Genomic DNA, 22,386 nt, shown 5'->3' with positions numbered 1-22,386 from the left:
GCTCTGTTTTTGTTTTCATTTCAGAACCAAGAGAACAGTGAAAGAATTACCTGTGTTGACAGGGAAGGGAAGAGGCAAGCCAAGAAATGGTCTCTGTGAAAAGTGGGAGGAATTTACTGAAATACAAATGAAGGGCTAAATTCCAGATTCCTTTGTCTGTCCTTATTCGAGCAAAACTTTCATTGAAGTCAACAGGTTTTTGTCTGAATTAGGACTATAGGACTCAGCCATAAAATTTTTATTTTAAAATAACTCTGTTTACTTGTTTAGTTTATTTCTTCCAATAATCCCAAAGCACTTTATAAACATAAAGGAGTAGATTTGCGGAAGAGCTCAGGGCTGGTTTTTTAAGTGCTTAATACACACAATGGCAACCAGATTTATGGGCAGATTTGCAAAAGACCCTAGCAGTAGATAGGCTTTGCTCTTTTGAAAATCTGGCTACTTGATTTGGTACTTAAATAGGAACTGAGCTATTTTGAAATTCTGGCCTCAGTTGTGGTTTTTGAGCTCTTTTGAAAGTCTGTTTTAAATCACACAGCACCTATTTTACAGACAGAAAAATTGAGGTAGGGAGTTCTTGTAGTTAAAGGAGTACTGTCAAATTAATTTAGGTCCAAAATTAAGACCAACAGATATATTTCCAGGACACAGTAGAAACATTTCCACAGAGTTTGATGTGTGGATGTCAAGCAAAGTGCACAAGCTGTCATTTCACTCCTGAATAGGAGAAAAACAAATGTTTTTCAGAAATACTAATTCAGGGCAGAGGGCTGGTGGGGGCTGGAGGGATACGCCCCGCTCCTGCCTCCCTTCCCCGCCTCCTTACTGGTCGGAGCAGCAAGGGTGCTGGGGCTGCTCTTCTCCCCTCCCTTGCAAGGGCCATCGGTGGCAGGGAGGGAGAGGAGGCGGGGCTCGACGCAGCACGCTGGGGGAAGAGGCGGGGGAGGAGGAAGCTTGCCTGCCAGCGGAGCCTGCCATACAGCAGCAGCCGGCAGGACCAAGCTTGCTTCTGCCTCCTACCCCCGCCAGAGACAGCGATAGGCGGCGGATGGGGGAAGAAGTGCGGGCTGGGTCGGGCAGCATTTTTAATGGCACGCTGCTGCCTGCTGGGGTCCGGCTCAGCCCGCTGCCAGGGTTCGGCAGTGGGCTGAGCGGGACCCCGGCAGGCAGCAGCGTGTCATTAAAAATCGGCTCGCGTGCCGTCTTTGGCATGCGTGCCATAGGTTGCCGACCCCTGAATTAGTCCAAAGGAAGAAAATATTCTTTCTACGCTGGCAGAAGAAACTACTGCTGTTAAAAGTGAGATTATCATTTCAACAGTCTCTGAATCCAAGTGCTTAAGTGACTTCCACCAGTTCACCGGTGTGACTTTCTTTAAAACATCATCAGCAAACACATTTCTTGAATGGTTCACCCTTAGCTCTGAAGTTTATTATAGTAGGCATTACGGAGGGCTGATTGCTGGATGTCCATGTCATAGCCAACTCCTCTTCTTCAGCAGTTAAGGTTTGACCCTGGTACCAAGTATTGAGAATATTTGCAAGAAAATGAGATGAAGATAATGCTTGTCCCATTTGTTTTTTTTTTTTAATGCTTGTAATTTAATTCTATCATTGCATATTTCTCTTTTTAAGATCTCACTCAGTTCCTTCCAAATTTCAACAGCATCAGCAATAAAACAGCTATTTTCCTGCATTTTGTTCAAGCTACAGAAATAGGCTTCAGGGTACTCCGCATGTGTTCAACATTTCTCTTAAGCCCAATGTTGAGAACTTTGGCTGTGACAGTGCCATCTATTTTTTCACAGTTTTGTTCACAAACTGTCATCAGATTAGGCCAGTTTTGATACAGTGATCAAAACAGTCCACTACTGAGTTCCATCGCATGTCTTGTGGGAGAGTTAGCTTGGTTCCTCCCACTTTTTTCAGAGCAGCTGCTGCAAAGTGGTTGTTACGGAAGTATTTTGCAATTTCAACAACATTAGCCTTTACTTCTGGAACACTGAAGTCTTTGGCTAGGGGGTACATCAAATGAACACTGCAACCATACGTCATTTGCTTGGGACTCTCTTCTAAATTTGTAGCATTGTCTGTGACCAAGCTGCGTACTAGGCATTTGAATTTTTTTTCAGTTTGTTATAGCTTTTACTGCTACTTCTTGTAAGTATTCTGCTGTGTGTGTATTTCGTGATGTATCAATTGTTTCTGTAAGGAAGACATTCCCTTCTTCTGTTGTCACACAAGCGCATACAACAAGATCATTGTGGACATTGCTCCACCCATCAAGACTCAGGTTAACAATTTCACCCTCTAGACCTTTTGCACACTTTTCAATTTCTCTTTCATACACTTTATCCAGCAATTTGCCTGCAACATCTGCTCTGTTGGGTGGACTGTATCCTGGTCTTAATGACTGAACCATGTTAATGAAGAGTGAGTTCTCAATCATACAGAAAGGAGAGTTTGTTGCATAAACAAACAGGGCAATTTTTTCATCAATTACCTCTTTTTGTAATCTGCTGGTTCTTAACACAACCTTATCTGTGGTTGTTTCTGTATGATGGAGATTTTTTTTTCCCTTTTTGCTACATGTGATATACTGTGGCTATGTGCCATACATGATGTGACTGAAACACTTTAATTGGCAGATACCATCATTTTCTACAGTATCCATTTTCAAGATCAACTTCGAAAGTCTTCAGAATCCTGTGTGTTGAGGATGGATTCTCCTAAACAAAATAGTCAATGTAGTTATTTAATTATTACCATACTGCTCATTTAGTATTACTCATTGCACTCACTGACACTCAGTACTACTTTTAAAGGTGGAATTGTAAAAGGAAGCTCTGCCTATTTATTTTTTTATCACAACTGCATCTAAAACGATAGTACCATAGAGTAACAACCGTAGAGTATATTTTTTGCTCAAACATGAGAATTCAAGAATAGTCCAGAAGAAAGATAGGAAGTCCTTAAGAAAGAAGTATGAAATAAAAGTTTTCCAACCTGAAGATCCTGTACGTTCAGACATGTTCCTTTCATCATCTTAAATGCAGCTTGCTCCTGAGAAGGAACACTTCTCATGATGTTGTTTCATTCGGGCAACCAGGCTTTGCATTTCTTTGTTGCACTCTTTGAATTTTGCACACACACCTTTCTTACTCACAGGTAGAGGAACTTCATTAAAATATTCCCTAACTGGGTCTCTTTTTCGGCCTGCTACCTTTGTAGGTTTTCCCATATAGGGAGAGATTGGTATGGTAAATCTCAAATCAATGAAGGCTACACTCAGAAAGACCTCAAGACTTCTGGAATATGCTGCTCAACAGTTTCACCTTTGTTTCTACTGCCTATCCCTCCCTTCTCACATTTGTCTCCAGACTTCTTCTCTTTGTCCAGATCTATTCCGCTCCCAACAATCTTCTATTCATTGAACTTTTTGAAACTTTGAACTTTTAGATAGAGGTAAGGGATTGACTCCGAGTACACAAATTTGCAGAGGGACAATAGGGTTGAGGTCCGTTATTTCTCACCTCTCTATTATTTATTTATTTATTTATTTATTTAAAAACATTTTTGCTGTTAACAAGCATGTTATCTCTGGAGACACAAATCAAAACTAAGCATCTTTGACGGTATCTTCTAGACCCAACACTGTGTCCCTTTGGGTAAATAGAAAGATTAACCTAAATAATCTATACAGAAGACCCTGGAACCCCATAAGATTAGGTCCCTAATCCATGAACTATTGGAACCCATTTACAAAACTTTTCTTACACATTACATGAAAATATTGTCTCATACTGTAGAATTAGAATTTATAATCCCTATTGCATGATGAGATATCTTTGAGCTATAATGTATCTTAATTGAAACTATCTTTGATAGGTTTTTTCGTCAAAAATCATCTTATCAAAAAATCTGATTTAAATAAAAGAAAATCCAGTTTTTTTAAAATCATTGATTTTTATCCACCCTGTTAAAAATTCTTCTAGTTTAAATAATCTAAGGTGCTAATAATAATACAAGCAAGGCTGTTTGATTTTAAGCTTGACAGTATCCAGGTCTTATACCTAATTACCCCTCTCCCCCAAATAGAATAATAAATGTATCATTCTTTTTATTATCTGAAAACAGCACAGCTGTTTTTGAAATAATATACTCTCTGCTTGATATCTTCAGAAGTGCTGTCAGACCCAACGTACATTTGTATATGCTTTATTGTAGTACAGTATTTGCTTTAACTAATTGAAGACTCCATGCAATAAACAGGAAAGTATAAGGAAGCAGAGGTATAATAAACAGCAGTTTAATTTTTACAGCACAGTATTTTGTAGAACTATAAAAAAAGTGTGACTGGCGAAGGCATTAACACTAACTTAAATCAAATAAGTGTTAAATGCCTGGCACAATTGGTGCTGAAAAACCTACATATCAGCTACTTGCTAATAGAGAATTTGAAAAGGAGTAACTGGGATTGTCTGAGGCTATGGCTACACTTAACTTTCGCTTGCTGCCGCGCGCGCGCAGCGCTGCAGCGCGCGGCGCCGCTAGTCAGTGTCGCGCGCAGGCGCCAAAAAAAACCAGCCAGCGCTGTCCCCCTCCCTCTCCCTGTGGGAATAAGCGACAGCGCTGGGGCGCTGGCGCTGCTGCTGGGGCTTTACTTACACTGGCGCTGTGGCCCAGATTTGCAGCGCTGCAGAGAGGTGTGTTCACACTTTGCTGCTGCTGCTGCGCAAATTTGTAGCCAAGCCCTTTGACAAGGATTCTGAAACTATGCACCATCATGTCTCTGTGTTTTGGGACCATATAATTTCATTAGCTTCTCATTATGATTTACATTTGATTTATAATGCACTTCAGTTTTACAAGACAGTGAATTTTTACATAACTTTGATTCTTCATTATACATCAAATGTACTTACCTCTAAAAGAGTTATACACCTCTACCCCGATATAACGCTACCGGATATAACACGGTAAAGCAGTGCTCTGGGGGGGCGGGGCTGCACACTTCAGCGAATCAAAGCAAGTTCAATATAATGTGGTTTCACCTATAACACGGTAAGATTTTTTCACTCCTGAGGACAGCGTTATATCGGGGTAGAGGTGTATATATACGTACACACACCCTATGAAGAATTGCGGTAGATTGATTGCAATGACTGATTTTAGTCTTTTTTCCACCCTTAGTTACTTTGATAAAGACGTCATTTTTATTGGTTGGTATGAGAGCCTAAACTTCTTAAAGAATGGAGTTGGTGGAGCATAAAAGGCCTTGATCCAAAGCCCACTGAAGTCAATGAGAGTCTTTCCATTGACTCCAAAGGACTAGGTCCTAAATTCATTTTTCATGTTCTTAGGCCAAGTTTTTCAGTAGTGATTAATGATTTAAGGGACTGAGACACCAGAAGGTGAGTGCTCAACACTTTCTAAATATTAGGAGTCTGGGCACACAAAAATTGAAGAACCCAAAATTATTGGTCACCATTGGAAAATCTCCTCCCTAATTTTAACATTATTGTAAAAATGGATAAACTATTTCTGATTTGCTATACATTGAGAGCTAAATTCTGCTAAACTAATTCAAATGAATACACCCATTGAGATCAATTTTTAAATATTCAGTATTTTTTTCTTCATTTGGATTAGTTCATTCAAACTTGAAAACAGTTATCTTTAGAGAAAGTAAAGAAGTTGGTTTTCTTGTCCCAAGCAACTAAACAAAAACCAGATGGCAGATGAATGTATCCTGTTCTAGAAATCTTCTTGGACACATTGGGTGACAAACTGTTAATACTACCCATAACTCTATCAGTTGTTCAGTCAGTTAATTTTAGGGTCATAATTACCCTGTGTGCGGGGTGGTGTGAAGCTGCATTGCCCAGCTTGAGGTCAGGAACTCTCCCTGTTGCTCAGGAGTGGCATGGGCCCTGTGTTACTCCTTTAGAAATAAATGGCATGCACTCCCCTCTGCAGCCAGTCAGCTCTGCTACTCAGGAGAGGGAGTTACAATTGGGTAATAGGGGCAACAAGAGGGAAATCAGCGGAGGAATCTGCTTAACCTCTCAGATGTCTTTACTGTGATTGGTATAGGCCAGATGGCTATAGTAAAGTAGTCATGTTGGGATCCAGGAAGTGGGCCCGCCCACTGCTAAAAGACCTCCCCCAGCTATTATCTGGCTCTTAGCGTGTAACTTGTTTTGGTTCTATCAGAGTATCTGCTAAACAGAGGCTGAATTTACGGAGGTTTGGAGAAAACCAGCAGTCATTCTATAGTTTGGCTATTGTATCCTTGACCCAATTTTGCTTGTTAATTGATAAAATAAGCTCTAATACAGTACAATTTGTGTCATGGATCTTAATATGATGGTATGATGACAATTACATAGCCACACCAGCTATATAGGAAACTTTATTGGTTCAATATTAAGGTGTTTTCCCCCCCTTTATTAACAATTATTTTCAGATTTCGGGTGACAGATTGTTGTTAAATTACAAGTTTGAAACAAGCATAAGTTTGTTATTTTTTTGTTTGTTTGTTTTTAAATTATTTCTGATCACTATGAGAAGGCATTTTTGTCACTAGCAGGTGCATGTTTGAACTACTTCTGGTTTTTATCAGAGCAGAAGTAACACAAGCAAAGTTGCCACACTAAATATAAATAACTTAAAGGTATTCTCCCAAAGATATTCTCTTTAAAATAAACAGCTAAATATTAAAATGGGTGGCTTATATAGAAAACAAAGGCAACAATAAACTTTCTGAAGTAAAAATGTGTTATTTTTTGGAGGGGTCCTGATGACGTTTGGAAGGGATTGTAAGAGAACTCCTAGCACTAGAGCCCAATCCAGTGCCCATGGAAATATTCCCAGGCATTGTCTAGACTGGGATAAAAGGTATTTTTTTTTTTAAAAAGTTGGCTAGCACATTTTAACTAACAGACTGTAAAATCTGAGTATAGGTGGGAAAGTTGTATTTTAAGGTCTTGTCCTCACTGCAAAAAAATAAATAAATCTTATTTGAGTTAGCTAACTCAGATTAATTAAATTGGGATACAATTCTTGTGAAAATCCAGTTTGTCGTTTTACACGTGCATTAGCAGATTGAATTTAAGTTGACCCGCTAACTCATGTAACTCTCTAGCTAGCTTGAGTTAAGAACGCACCTTTTTTCCATAGTGAAGACAAAGCCTAAAATGGATTAGCTGATTGAAGTGAACCTTAGGGTTTAGCTAACACATTTTATTTAAAACAACACCTTTTATCCTAGTCTAGACAAGGTCCAACTGACTTCAGTGGATCAAGCTGTAAGAGTGTGCCTATTACACTATTATTGTTGCTGTTATTTTATTTAAGTGCCAGTAATGTGCAGTTGAAACTTGTCTCACAGGGAATGTTTACATTTTTGTGAAAGAATAAATATTGTATTACTTCTCCCTTTGGAGGTGTATTCTTGTCTCAATGCACCTCCCTTACATGATAATGAGAATAGACATCTAGTCGGGCTTCCTCAGCCACCCCTGGATAAGAGAAAATTCAATAAGAAAGGAACAATCATGGGATTTTTCCACGAGTAGCCAATTGCCATGTTTTGTTTCGTTTGAAGGAAAAAAATGAATGTGGAGATGACTATTTATTAGCACTCGTAGTTATTTTAATTCACTTGTCAGGCCTATTAGATGGATGTCTTGAAGACTGACTAATTTGTTTATGATTACAAGTATCTCTGATTTTGAGAGAAGGGAAAAGCCAGTGAGTGCTTCTGTGTATGAATGTTAATGTGCAAATATTTGAATGATGATGGCTCTTGTATAACTGATGCATTAAAGATAGGCACTTAGAAGTTGTCACCATTATACACCAAACGAAGCTTTTTTGGCCATTTACAACTTCTCATATGTTAATGAAAAACATTTTCTGAGAAGTTGGCAGCTCCACACTTTGTAGCTTATGCCAGCTTCTTTCATGGACCTGTTCAAGGCAGAGCAAAAAAGAAAAAAAAAAAAAAAAAGCCCTGTTTTAGTGGCTGAATTACTCTGACAAGCTTTCACATTGCCCCTCCTCTTATTAATATTCTTTTTGATGTGAGCTTGTAAAACAGAGGATTGGCTGTTAATCTCCAGGATCTCAAGGGCTTTTGGCAATGGCCCATAATTGATGTGTTCACATGGCTGTTGTCTGACTACTAATGATTAGACAGCAGTGTTATCTCCTAGCTAAATCAGTGTTGCTTATAAATCACACTTGATAAACTGCAGTTTCATTTCTTCAAAGGGTCTGGAGGTCTACATCCTTTGATAGAACTGCCAGAGGCATTTCATGATTTGATGACAGTTAAGATTATGTTTATTTTTCATTTCACTTGGGCAAAGTATTTGAATTTCTACCAAGTGTAAATAAGTGTTGTTCTTGTAATGGATTGATCACAGAGTGATCTAAATAGAAAAAGGGAGAGAAGGAAATAAAAGGTGCATGGGATGATGGTGTATTGTACAAGGAATTTACAATATAATTAATTACCCAAAATAGGACTTTTCTTATGTTTTCTTATGTGGGGAAGATGGGTGTTACAGTTGCATTAGTTTTTATCACACTGTTGTTTGATAAAAATAGTCCATGAAGTAATGCAAGAAAGGAGGAAGGTTTTTTTTTGTGTGGTTAAATTACAGGATTGAGCTTTAGGAGATCTGGGTAAAATTCTGGCTCTACCACAGGCTTGCTGTGCCTCAGTTCTGCATCTGTAAAGTGGAGATGATAATGCCCTGACAGGAATGTTGCAAGCATAAACTCCAGAAATACTTGGATGCTTAGATATTATAGGGATGAGGTCGTATAAGCACCTTGACAGTATCAGTGAAAAAGCAAAACATTCGAAATATGGAATATGTTTGAGAAAGAGACTGGATGGCATTGGTTAATGCATTACCATTGTGGGCCATATGCAGCTCTCTGTGTGTTATGTGGGCCATGTCCACACAATATATACACACCTACCTCGATATAACGCTGTCCTTAGGAACCAAAAAATCTTACTGTGTTATAGGTGAAACCGTGTTATATCAAACATGCTTTGATCTGCCGGAGTGCGTAGCCCGGCCCCCCGGAGTGCTGCTTTACCGTGTTATATCCGAATTCACGTTATATCGGGTTGCGTTATATCGGGATAGAGGTGTACTACCTGTATGGCCATGAGGAGGTCACATAATTGGGCTGCAACTATTTGCTGATTGGACTTCAAGTTGAGAACCACTGCGTTAATGGGTTCCAATGCCTTTACTCTAGGACAGGCCACTGCTTTGAATTCAGCATAGCGAGGAAAAGCTTTGGCGATCAGATGTCTGTTCAGTGACCTATAAACAAATGATCTGGTGATCGTAGTTACTAGTGGACAGATGGTCTTCATATAAACTATAATTACACTTGGCATTAATTGACAGCCTTATTGGTATTTACATCAGAGAGCAAAAGAATTAAAAGGGCACAGAATCTCAGGAGTCGTTCCCCCCCCACTCCAAAAAAAAAAAAATCTTCTCGTTCAGAGTTGAGGCATACTGATAGGTGGGGAAGCTTTCACTGATGTGTGTATCTATCTTTATGGTTTAGGGCTATCAGTCTGGCACTTTTCATGAGCACAACATTCAATTTAGAAAGAGGGAGAAAATAAACATCTTGGAGAGGAATGGTTATTAGCAGTTTCTTTCTCACATGTATTATTTTCCAGTTCAAAATCTTCACTGCACTTGGATTATTTTCAATGTTTCAATAATTTTAAATTATTTTTATGCCCCTTAAAAAACTCTTGAAAAGCTAACTTCCTCCCTGCCAATTAAAACAAACACATTGGGCCAAATTCTGTTTTCTGTTGTACCTCAGTGGAGTTACTATGGATCTACACCAGTGTAACTGAAAGCAGAATTTGATCATTATGATAATTTAAGATTACTTAAATACTGCAAACTCTATTGGGGGGGGGGGGTGGAGAGAGAATATTTTGTTATCTATGTGTTTTCAACTATGGTTATTCAAGTTGATAGTTGAATAGTAATTATACAAATCCCTTTTCAGGATTAGAACCAGATTGTGAAAGAAAACAGAGACGACATTCTTTGTTGTACTTTATTTTGTCATGTGGTAGTTTTATGAGTATGTGTCATGATTTACATAATGACAATACTAATGTCTAGCTTTTATAATAATATATAATAATAATATCTAGCTTTTAATTAGGACACTGCCAATGGGCATGGAAAGAAAGTAAGTGATCCATAAGTACACCAAACAAGACATAGCATTTTCAGAACATATTGAAAGTCTCATCTGTAAGGATCTAGTCAGACAATGCCAAGTTTGTGGCATACATCGAGGGAGCACATGGAGTCATGAAATGTCCAAGGGTATAGAACCCTTGTCTTGGCAATCCACATTGCAGGAAATAAAAGTAACACAATGGATTGATGGAGACTGAGAGCTAAATCACAGTGTTTGACTGAATGTGGAAGAAAGTGGGGCGCAGACCACAAGTTGACCCGATGATGCCCAGAAAGAACAGAAAAGTACAGAAGCATTTAGCGGATGCTAAGGAGGCCAGAGCAGATTTAAAATAGATTCTGTAGCTATCCTATGAGGCTTCAGCCTCACTTACATCATTACCCCAGTAAAGGATCCTGTAGAGGGATGGTATGATGGGACTGGCTACATGCCATTGTAGGCAATCTGCTACTGCTAGCAGCAAATATCTCCATCAGCTGCTGATGGGATACTAGATGGGGAGGGCTCTGAGTGACTGCAGAGAATTCTTTCCCAGGTGTCTGGCTGGGTGGGTCTTGACCACATGCTCAGGATCTAACTGATTGCCATATTTGGGGTTGGGAAGAAATTTTCCCCTGGATCAGATTGGCAGACACCTGGGGTGGGATGGAGGTGGGGGTGGGATCGCCTTCCTCTGTGGCATAGGGCACGGGTCACTGTAGGTTTAAACTAGTGTAAATTGTGGATTTTCTGTAACTTGACGTCTTTTTAAATCATGATTTGAGAACTTCAGTAACTCAGCCAGACGTTAGGGGGCCTATAATAGGAGTAAAAGCAGCAAAGAATCCTGTGGCACCTTATAGACTAACAGACGTTTTGGAGCATGAGCTTTCGTTGGTGAATACCCACTTTGTCGGATGCAAGTAGTGGAAATTTCTAGGGGCAGGTATATATATGCAAGCAAGAAGCAAGCTAGAGATAACGAGGTTAGTTCAATCAGGGAGGATGAGGCCCTGTTCTAGCAGTTGAGGTGTGAAAACCAAGGGAGGAGAAACTGGTTCTGTAGTTGGCTTGCCAGGCAATGCGCTACTAGATTCAGTTTATGCATTCTTGGCTTGCCAACTACAGAACCAGTTTCTCCTCCCTTGGTTTTCACACCTCAACTGCTAGAACAGGGCCTCATCCTCCCTGATTGAACTAACCTCGTTATCTCTAGCTTGCTTCTTGCTTGCATATATATACCTGCCCCTGGAAATTTCCATTACTTGCATCCGATGAAGTAGGTATTCACCCACGAAAGCTCATGCTTCAAAACATCTGTTAGTCTATAAGGTGCCACAGGATTCTTTGCTGCTTTTACAGATCCAGACTAACACGGCTACCCCTCTGATACTATAATAGGAGTGGATGGGTAAGGTTCTGTGGCCTGCAATATTCAGGAGGTCACTAGATGATCATAATGGTCCCTTATGGCCTTAAAGTCTATGAATCTATGAGAGATTACTGAGTTATAGTTCATCGTCATGGGCTCTGGACTGGCTGAAGAGACCTCTGTCCCAGGATACAGCAATCATGTCAGTGACTAGCTGGATTTCACTTGGAGATCTCTGGTGATTTGCTCTGTAACCCTGGATATTGAGAGTGAAAACCTGAAGACAAGCTTATCAGGTAAGGTTATTACAATCATGGTGCCATCATCTTCACTTATGTACCTGAGATTGGAAAACCTTATCTTGGTGGTGTGACAGAGCAAGAATGTATTCACTCCATGTCACAGTACCAGAGATCTGGAGTTTCTACAAGCTAGGCTGGACATGGAGTTAAGTACCAGCTGCTTCAAGGTTCAATCATCAGCAGTAGCAGCTTTCAGTGGCAGGACAGCAGCATTTCTATAGGCAGGGACCCTGATTTATTCCAGCTTTCTGAAGGCTTGTCATAAACTGAATCTAGTAGCGCATTGCCTGGTCCCTGAATGGCACTTGAACTTGGTGATTAGCATCCTGAAGGCTCCTCCTTCAGACCTCTGAGGAAAATATCTATGTACATTTATTTTCCTTGTTGTGGAATGCTTATCTGGAAGGGTTACAGAACTAACCCCCTCCCCCCCTGCCGCGCGCCTGAGCGATGCAAGTTTCAGCGCTGTAAAGTGGCGGTGTAGACAGTGCACTGGTGCTGGGAGCCACTCCCCTTCTGGGAGTGGATTTTTTTTTTTACGGCTCTCCCAGAGCTGGTGCTGTGACTATATAGCCATGTTAAAGTGCCACTGCGGCAGTGCTTTAACATTGGTAGTGAAGACATACCCTTAGATTTAGGGAGTTTCAGAGACTGTTTATTTTGCACTAAGGTCTAAAGAAGAGTCAGGCAGCCTGTGGTGACCATTTTGGAGTGGATCAGGAAAGCTTATGTTACCGTGGAGAAAGGTTGTGACAGAGACTTTTAAGGGATACTCATCCCAATCAGTGGGATTTTCTTTGGTTGGGACAGGAGAAGTATCTTTATTAGAAATTGGCAAGGTGGCCATCTGGCCATCATCCCATGCTTCTGCCAAACATTGGAGTTGACAAACAGGCTTCTGCAGATGCAGTCTTTGGCAGCACAATATTGCAGGCAGCTGTCAAATGCTAATCTGTCCCATCCTAAAAAGGAGTGAGCTGCTTTGGGAAGCCCAAGCATCTGGACTTGTATAGAAGATCAAAGAAAGAAGAGGATTTTTTTTTTTTTTACCATTGCCTGTTGATTTTTCTTTTTCTTTCTTTTCTTTTTTTTTTTTTCAAGATCTTCTCTACAGGTCTTGAAGTGCTATCTGTGTAGTTTAGCATCTATTATTCAAGTTCATTTCTGCATTAGAATTTATTGAAAGGTTTTAGTTTGTGTTGTGAATTATCATTAACGTAGTTGGTTTCCTATGTTTTCAGTCCAGTTTCTATGGAACTTTTGAAGTGTTCGTCTCAAATTTGAGAGACAGTTAGAGCCTTATATGTATATGAGGATATGTTATCATCAAAATACTTCTGTGTATTGTATCTATTTGCCACCTGGGAGGAACTATAACCCAGCTGTTGGACTGTTACAGTAAATCTTTAAGATGGGGAAATTGACCCTTTTTGAACAATATCAAACTTGTACAGCACAGGTTTTTAAGCAGCATATGTCGCTTACAAAAGATTTCTTGATATTTCCCATATGTAGAATCATAGACTATCAGGGTTGGAAGGGACCTCAGAAGGTCGTCTAATCCAACCCCCTGCTCAGAGCAGGACCTAATCCCCAACTAAATCATCCCAGCCAGGGCTTTGTCAAGCCTGATCTTAAAAACCTCTAAGGAAGGAGATTCCATCACCTCCCTAGATAACCGATTCCAGTGCTTCACCACCCTCCTAGTGAAAAAGTTTTTCCTAATATCCAACCTAAACCTCCCCCACTGCAACTTGAGACCATTACTCATTGTTCTGTCATGTGGTACCACTGAGAACAGTCTAGCTCCATCCTCTTTGGAACCCCCTTTCAAGTAGTCGAAAGTAGCTATCAAATCCTCCCTCATTCTTCTCTTCTGCAGATGAAATAATCCAGTTCCCTCAGCCTCTCCTCATAAATCATGCACTCCAGTCCCTAATCATTTTTGTTGCCCTCTGCTGGACTCTTTCCAATTTTTCCACATTCTTCATATATTGTGGGGCCTAAAACTGGACACAGTACTCCAGATGAGGCCTCACTAATGCCAAATAGAGGGGAATGATCACATCCCCTGGTCTGCTGGCAGTGTGCCTAACTATACAGCCCAAAATGTCGTTAGCCTTCTTGGCAACAAGGGCACACTGACTCATATCCAGCTTCTTGTCCACTGTAACCCTTAAGTCCTTTTCCGCAGAACTGCTGCCTACCTGCTTGGTCCCTAGTCTGTAGCAGTGCATGGGATTCTTCCATCCTAAGTATTTCATATTTCATGCTGCACTGACATTTTTCTCAATGTTGAGCAGAATATTGTTTTGTTTTACATTGTCTTTAGATAGAACTGCAGTTGAGGAGAGACTAAAGCTTTCAAAATGATTGAAAAAGCAGCTGCACGTTACATTTGGTTATTTGGTACCCGATTCTGTTGAGCTATTGTGTCAGACCAGTTAGTTTGGGTGGATTGTTGAGAGTTACAAGGCTGATAGTTATTTAAGTATGAGATATGTGAACTGAAATTAAATTGAGATTTTTTCAGATGAGCCTGAGATGATCCTTCTGTGATGATGAAGGAATTATTTCATATGGTCAGTTTCATTAAGTGGGAGAATTAGTAGAGGAACAATGGTTTTTAGATCTGTATCTATAAATTCTTGGTCAGTTTCTCCTCTTACACTTGTTTTCCCATAATTTAATTCCATTAATTTCAACAGAATAGTTACTGATTTACACGCCGTAAATGGGATTAGGATCAGGTCTTCTAGGGCCATTGTTGTTTCAGTGCTCCGTTGAGGGAGGACAGGCATACTTTAACTTAGTTTTACTTTAAACTCTGCTTGGCTGTGGAATCTTGGAAAGCCACCTGGCGAAAAGGAGAGCTTGCTTCAAGGACCGATTTTTCGAGCTCCCCCAGCCCTACTTTAGAAGCAGTGGTTTTATTAAGCGTGAGCTCATAAATCTGTAAAAAAGGTGAATGCCACTGCCAGTTTTAATAGTTGGCATTTTCTTTTACATTGCAGTCCTCCTTACAGGCCTTTGTTTTGTTTTGTTGTTTTTTTTTAAATGGAGGATGTGTTTTGGGAAGGGTTATGCTTTCATTTTCAGGCATGCCATAAAATGATCCATAAAATGTCTTAGAACCTTTCCTGCCTGAAAAAAAATTCTCTTTCCCCCAGTCATGCTGCTGCAGTTATCACTGCAAGTGCTCAAGCTAAATTTGTTATGATTTAGAAGAGGAGGTTTGGTGGCAGAGTGTTCTCCGTAAAGGGCTTTCAGCTTGGAACCTGCTTCTCTACCTTGGTCCGAAATAGTTCAGTTCTGTTGATCTTCAAAGCATTCTCCAAGGGACATCTATTCACTCAGCCTTTTTCAAAAGGGGGGTGGAGGGGACCATGATCTGTGGATCTTAATTCAGCAAGATGGTTGTCATGACTTCAGTGAGACTATTTAAATACTTATAGTGTGAACCTGCTTATGTGTTTTGCTGGACCAGGGCTGATAGTTGAAGGTTTGTTGGCTATTGTATGGCTGCTAATAATTTATCGTGTTTTTGCAATTTGTGTCAAGAACATCTAGAGTTTCAGCAAGATACTTTTTAAAAAGTATTTAATGTGTTTAAATAAATAAATTTAAATATCCAGGTAACAGCAAAGACGTATTTAATAATTTAAAGTAATCTATTTACAGTCTCTGAAAAGGTCAGAACATTTTCATTAGAACAAAATTCTAAATCACTTTTCAGTCACCACAACCCCAGGTTCCATAGGTTTGTGTACAGCCCAGATTATTTTTTTCATCAACATGGGTTTTCCACAGGTGTAGTGAGGCCCTTGGAGACATGCTTCCTTCGTATAGGACAGAAGGCTTTATCTTTTTTTATAGGAACTCAGTGTTGTTCAATGGAATCCACCCTGCAGGGCAGGAAACCCACCTGTAGGAGAGGCAGAATTTTAAAGCTCCAAGACTGTAGAGATTAATGACTGCATCAGAAAGACTGGCTGTCATGCACAGAGCTTAATTTCAGTATCTAAAATAAAACTAATGAGAAATTGAAGGAAATCTGCATACATTAAGAACCTCACGTTTCCACTTAAGATGACATTTCTTCTCTCTTAAAACTCTCCCACCCAAATACAGTCACCAATGCAACCATAGTGCAGCCACCAAAATGTCTTTTTGTCATCTTCAGATGGAGATGTGCTCACTGGAGCACTTACTATCCCTTCATTGGCAGACATTCTTCATTTGCAGTTAGCTTTCTAGTCCTGAGAACTACCACTGCTTGATACAATCAAACTTTCTGCAATGGAAAGCTGCCACAAACAACACTCCAGTTTTTTAGCCTTCATTATTAATCAGCTGTCAAAAGCCCTTGAAATAAGTTGAATGTAAAAAATATTGCTTTAATATTTTTTGTAGATTTTTTTTTTAAGACCTTTGATTATGTACATTAAGAGCTACGATCTGTGTAAATAGCCTTCCTGTGTTTCAACTCCCCCCGCCCCTTGGAATCTCTTGTGTGATAAATAGCAAGGCTACTGCTCAGCATGTACCAGCACCTGGGAATAATCATGCAAAAATAACAGTGAGAAACGGCAGAGCGTCTGTTCTTGACATTAACTTTCCTCAGGTTGACAGACTGCCACCACCAGATGTTAAACTTATGTGCCTTTTTTCCACTGGAGATGGTGGCCTTCATGCCTCTCTCTTTTTAACTCTAATAGATTACATCAGTTCCCTTTTGAGCATTCATAAAAAAAACTTGTGACACCACACTGATCACTGAGAACTATCACTTTATGATTATCAAGCAATCTTTTAAAATAATTTTAAATTATTGGAAACTGGAGCACTATTGAAGCTACAGACAACTTTTATTATGAGTGAGGAAATGTTCACTTCAAGCACAAACTGGGAAGGACAGTAAAATCTTTCTCTCTACCAATGATTTTTTTTAATATTAATTCCATAAAGCAATCTTTCCTTTTTACTGTAGTATTCACCTTGCAGCTTTTTCCCCCCTCCTGGGTCCTTATGGCTGTATTGTATTTTTAACAATAAAATCTAAATATTTATTTATTAGTAAGTGGAGAGAAACTAGAAATGAATAAAACTATTTATAACAATAGCTAAACGGGTACAGTAACAGATGTGCACTTTGTTCCCTTTCAATTGTTTGTTTTCCCATTTCCAAAGTATTACAAAGTGTGCCATGTTGTCTTTGTCCATTTAAAATATGTCCTTTTTTTCCTAGCTCTGCAGAAGCAAATATTTAGTGTTTCTCTTCTCTTTGTGATGAGTACATCCTATAGAAGAATGATGTCATCTATGAAACAGGAATTTTCCCAGCTGCAAGTCATCAGTCCAGCAATTCATTTAGCATTTTTCAATTTTATAAAGGCACAGGGCTCAAATTCTCCTTTGCAGCTGAGCTGCACTCAGCATAGGAGGGAAATAAGTAGAGGCTTGTGTGTGCCAGTTATGACTTTCTGGTTCTGTGCCAGCGTGAGTTAGAGCAGGTCCATGTGCTCTACCTCAGCTAGTAGTTCCCCTCCACCAGGGAATGCTCTGCTGGCAAGCTACTGTCAGGATCTGTGTAGCACAGAATCAGTGTCTTTTGAATGCTGTTCATACATAGCTATTCTTTTATTTCATATTTAGTTCAGGGAAATCTTGCAATGATCAGCTGTTGGGGAGTCAGCTGGTATTTGAGCTGCCTGCTTCAGCCCATGCTGCAAAGCTTTCTTTTATTATTGCCTACCTCTGCAACTTTGATGGCAGGCAAAGATAAGTGTAAGGATGCTAGGATCTGATTCTGTACTGTATCACATCATTTTTATGCCACAATAACTCCATTAAAGTCAGTAGACTCACTGTGGTGTAAACATGGTGTAATGAAATGGAAAATCAGGCCTTCAGTTTTACAAATTGCTGTAATATTTGCATTCTTTGATTTATTTTTTCCCCCCTCCATGTGTAGTGTTATCTTGTATGAAACAAAATAAATTTTTAAACCATTACTGCAAGACACTAAATAGTGTATAATATTTAAAAAAAAAGTGTGCAAATTGCTTTTGTGCATGTAGGTCAGACCATTACATATCCTGCTTGTACCTGCAAATGCATTTTACATATACATAACTAACACATGTTGAGAAATGCAATTACATGCAAAAAATGTATACATGCAGAATTGTGGGTAAAAATTTAGACTGTGCTTTTCGGAAGTTTGGTCCACTGTTTTCAGCTCAGAAATGTTGTTAGTTCTAATGTGATAAGTATGTTGGACAAGAATCTGATCTCAATTACATCACTTACCCCAGTGTAACTGAGATGAGACTCCAGCCAGTTATCTTTACATTTCATCTTGTTCGTGCCCTTGCAATAATAATTTCCTTCCTTTTTGTTTATGAACAATTAAGATGAAGAATAAGTGATTTTTAAGGAAATAATTTCAGTCCTTACATATATATTTAGAGTTGTGTGCATAGCTAGATAGTGTCAATTTTCAATTGTATGAATGATGCTTAAAAGAGAAATTGGCTGTCTTTGTTGTTAGAGTGGAACAGATTACAATTTTAAGAAGTTTTTCATCATTTCATATTTTCATTAGATTTTTCTCCTCATGAACATTCTGGGATATAAAGAATATAGATATTAGCATGTGCTCTGTAATCTCCCTCCCTCTCTGTACATTTGTCAACTTGGCTTTAAAAGAGTAACCATCAGTGTGATCTGCTTTAAACTGCATTTACATGAAACATAAATCAAAACATATAAGGATGTGACTTCTAAATGCCTTTATTATCAGGGATGCAGAACAGTAAAGGAACATAGAGGTAAAGAAATTTTATTACAGGTTTGAAAGCAGGAAACTTTTAACATTCAAATGGGTGAAGTGTTTCTTGGTTGAGTCTTGTCTAAGATGCACCAAATGAACATTAGTTTATCCTTTGAATGTACAACTGTATGCAGGATTGTTTAACTGACATAAACAAAAAGCTGACAGGATGCTTGGTTCAGCTGTTTAACTGGGAGCTCATTTCCTCATTTTTTATTTCCGTTTTTATGTGATGAAGAGAACATTATGTCCGTAGTAAAGTACTGAGCTTCTGAAATGCTTAAGGGTGAATATGTGACTGAGCATGCAGAATGGAAAACTAAAACAAATTCCCATCACATAACTAAGGACTTTGCTAAGTTAGACCAAAATGCTCAGCACCTTGAGGATCAAGCCCCACATGCAGAAAAATCTCCTGTTGCACAGGTATAATTAACTGCAAAAATGTGGTGCTGTTTTTAAATCAGCATATAGCGTAACTGTCTAATTAATTTTATTCTTCTAAAATGTATATGTTGATAAGCCTTATAAATTAGCGGGATAGTTGTGTTGTTAAAAAAAAAAAAAAAAGTCAATCTCTGACATTGTATGTGCGTAGATAGTATTCTGTCCGAGTGTTATCATCTGGATGAGCCTAATGTGTGTTAAATGCTTGAATGACAAGAGATCATGTTTCATGGCATAGGAGTATTTGAGTTGTTCCATGTACATCAGTGCTGTATGGTGTACAGAAGAACATGGCATTTCTATGTCTTTGTATTGTCTTCATAAGTGTTTTTCTTAAGGAAGAAAAATGCTGTTCCTATTTTGCAAAACTAATTTCCATCCACAAATCAGTCTTCTGCCAGAGGCAAGAAAAACAGTGGATTTAATTCTTTTTTTATTTCATACTAGTAGTCTAAGGCCACAGGGAATATTCTTTTAGAACTTTAGTGTTTTGTCTTGTTTAGCAAGACAGATTTTCTATAATTTTTTCATATGCAGCATGTGGGATCCATGTAAAAAAAATGAGTGCAAGACTGAAATCATCCTATGATATACTAAATACCTATGTACTCTACAGTTGATACAACTCTAAGCAAACTGATTAAAAAAAAAAATCTCTCAGCACCATTATAGTAAGTTTGTTTGTTGTTTTCAGGTTGATCCCCTGTTTACAGTGCCTGCACCTCCACCTCCGATTTCCAGCAGTATCACGCCTCAGATTCTGCCTTCCTACTTTTCCTCATCTTCATCCAATATTGCTGCACCAGTTGAACAGCTTTTGGTACGGACTCGTTCAGTGGGTGTAAATACTTGCGAGGTTGGAGTAGTAACAGAACCCGAATGCCTTGGACCCTGTGAGCCTGGGACCAGTGTGAACTTGGAAGGGATTGTGTGGCATGAAACCGAAGAAGGTAAATTGTGTTTGTTTGTTTTTGTTTTGTTTTTTTCATTAGGCTTGTATATTAGATAGGTATAGTAGGGGACTTACCATGTGGTACCTGTCTGAGGTGGTTCAAGACTATTCAATTCCCATCACCTGCAGTGTCTGTCACAGTTTTATAAATAAGTTACTGAGGGCTTGTCTACACATACATTTTATAGTGCTCTAACTTGCTGGCTCAAGGCGGTGAAAAATCACCCCCCTGAGCACAGCAAGTCTGAGTGCTTTAAAGACACTAGTGTAAACAGGCTCCGAGACTGGGAGCTCGGAGCTAATCCCCTCGTGGAGGTGGATTACCAGGAGTGCTGGGAAAGCTCTCTCCCAGCGCTCGCGTATGACCACACTCGCACTTCAAAGCACTGCCGTGGGAGCGTTCCTGCGACAGTGCTTTGAAGTTATCTCTGTAGCCATGCCGCGAGCCTGTTCATATCCTTAAAAACATTGTTAAAGTGTGTTAACTGACTTTGTATAAAACTGAGTGATCAATTAATGACGTAGTTAATCATAATATTAAGAAATCATTAGCAAAATAGAGTTTTATTATGTGTCTTTCTTGAGGGGTATGTATATTATGAGTGTGCTCCTATGAGTGGTACAGGTGAAAACAATAAAACGGAGCAATTCCGGCACCAGGCACCTTGATCAATACTGCATTTATATAATGAAAGCTATTCCAAAGACCTGTATTAAAATTATTCCTAAATTATGTTATCAATTATTTGCATTTTGCTTGTTTGAAGTGCTAGCTAACCCAGTCTGATTTCTCCAATATCCTTAGATGGCACTTGGCCGTATAGGAGTGCTGTAGAGCTTTGGGGAATATGAGCTGCTGATTGGCTGGTGATTTAGAATAAAGTAAATAGAGAGAGGATTATGCTGCAATATGCAGATTTTTCCATTTTCATTTCTAAATGCTCATTATTAAAATTTGAGTTTCCTGTTGTTAATTACAGATGCTCCCTGGGTTACGCAAACCCAACTTATGGAAGAAGTTCTGTAAGCTGCTTTTTTTTTTTTTTGGCACGTAATTGTCAGAGATACGTTCCTGGCTTACGCAAGCATTCCATTCCAGAACTCCTTGCGTAGGTTGGGAAGCTTCTGTGTAGAAATACTGTATGTGTACTTCAAACCATTGCAAGTTTTATATAATAATAACTATAATAATAAGGTATTTCCCAAATCATGGCTAAAAGCTACTACAAGATCCTATTGTGAGTATTGACTCCTGTTTGTTTTCAGGTGTATTCAGTTTGTAGTGGTTTAACTTACTCTGCAATGAAAACCAGATTATTTATAAAAGTACATAATGAAAGAATACAACAGTGCATCAGTTGATAATATATCCTGACATCCTTGAGATATATGCACAATGGCATTTGGTCCTTTGCAATGATATATAAGACCTCACCAAAGTGCTCTACAGTGTCCTCTGAAAAATCAATATAGAGAGTCAGATTTACCTGCTTTTATGTGCTCTCATCCATCCATCTTTCTCTCTCAGTATGTCTACAACAGATTCATAAGGCAGATTGATCCTTGTAGATTGTTTGTAAAGCACAGTATAAATTCTGTTTTAGAATATTCCAGCAGAGATGGCTGTCCTTAGCAGCTCCAATCTTCTCTTTACTGGTCTGCATTAACCAGTGTTGAAATGTGTGGGTGTTAACTGTGGTGACATGAAAGAGCAGTACCTCTTAATAGTGTTATTCTTGCTGAACAAACTAAACTTCTGACCCCCACTGACTTTAAGAAGCCCTCCTTGTTAAAGGTGTAGGACCAGAAATATAGTATTTTATAAAGTTCTAGCACACTCGCAAGGATGACATTCCATCTGCATTCTCTCAGTGCTCTACCAGTTTAAAGCACTTGTTATTAAAAATTAATGCCCAAATATCATTAACCTCTCTCCATCCTGCATAAAACACTCTTCTAAAACAATTGAGGAAGCAATGAAATTGTGAAATAGTTTTGAATGCCTATGAATCTTAATATGGGTTTACAGATATTATGTGGTAGGGTTGCAGGGGTAAATGTCTACATGCAGTGCAAAGAAGTAGAGAATCAGGCTCTTACAGGTAAACTCTCCAGGGCAGAGGCTGTATCTTCATGTTAGTGCCTAACAGGTTTGTGGATAGTGCTAGAATAATGATAATTAATAATAAATGTTATGCCCTATCTAATACTAGCAACTCAATAAT

General features: G+C 39.0%; 1 protein-coding gene across 7 annotated transcripts in view; it reads left to right on the top strand.

Annotated features, from left to right (window-relative positions):
- ZNF608 (zinc finger protein 608) overlaps window positions 1-22,386 on the top strand; it is a 104,163-nt gene that overhangs the window by 25,680 nt on the left and 56,097 nt on the right. For 5 of the 7 annotated variants that reach the window (XM_039544958.1, XM_039544964.1, XM_039544957.1 and 2 more), the window contains one exon: window positions 19,904-20,159. The exons of 1 other annotated variant lie outside the window; for it this stretch is intronic. In XM_039544958.1, the coding sequence (XP_039400892.1) occupies window positions 19,904-20,159 (256 nt within the window). Of the gene's footprint in view, window positions 1-19,000; window positions 19,189-19,903; window positions 20,160-22,386 lie in introns of all 7 variants that reach the window. One more of the 7 variants, XM_039544963.1, reaches the window with a different exon arrangement.

This window comes from Mauremys reevesii, linkage group 6, assembly GCF_016161935.1.
Source record: "Mauremys reevesii isolate NIE-2019 linkage group 6, ASM1616193v1, whole genome shotgun sequence".
NCBI lineage: Eukaryota > Metazoa > Chordata > Testudines > Geoemydidae > Mauremys > Mauremys reevesii.
This window is presented reverse-complemented; position numbering and strand designations above follow the sequence as displayed.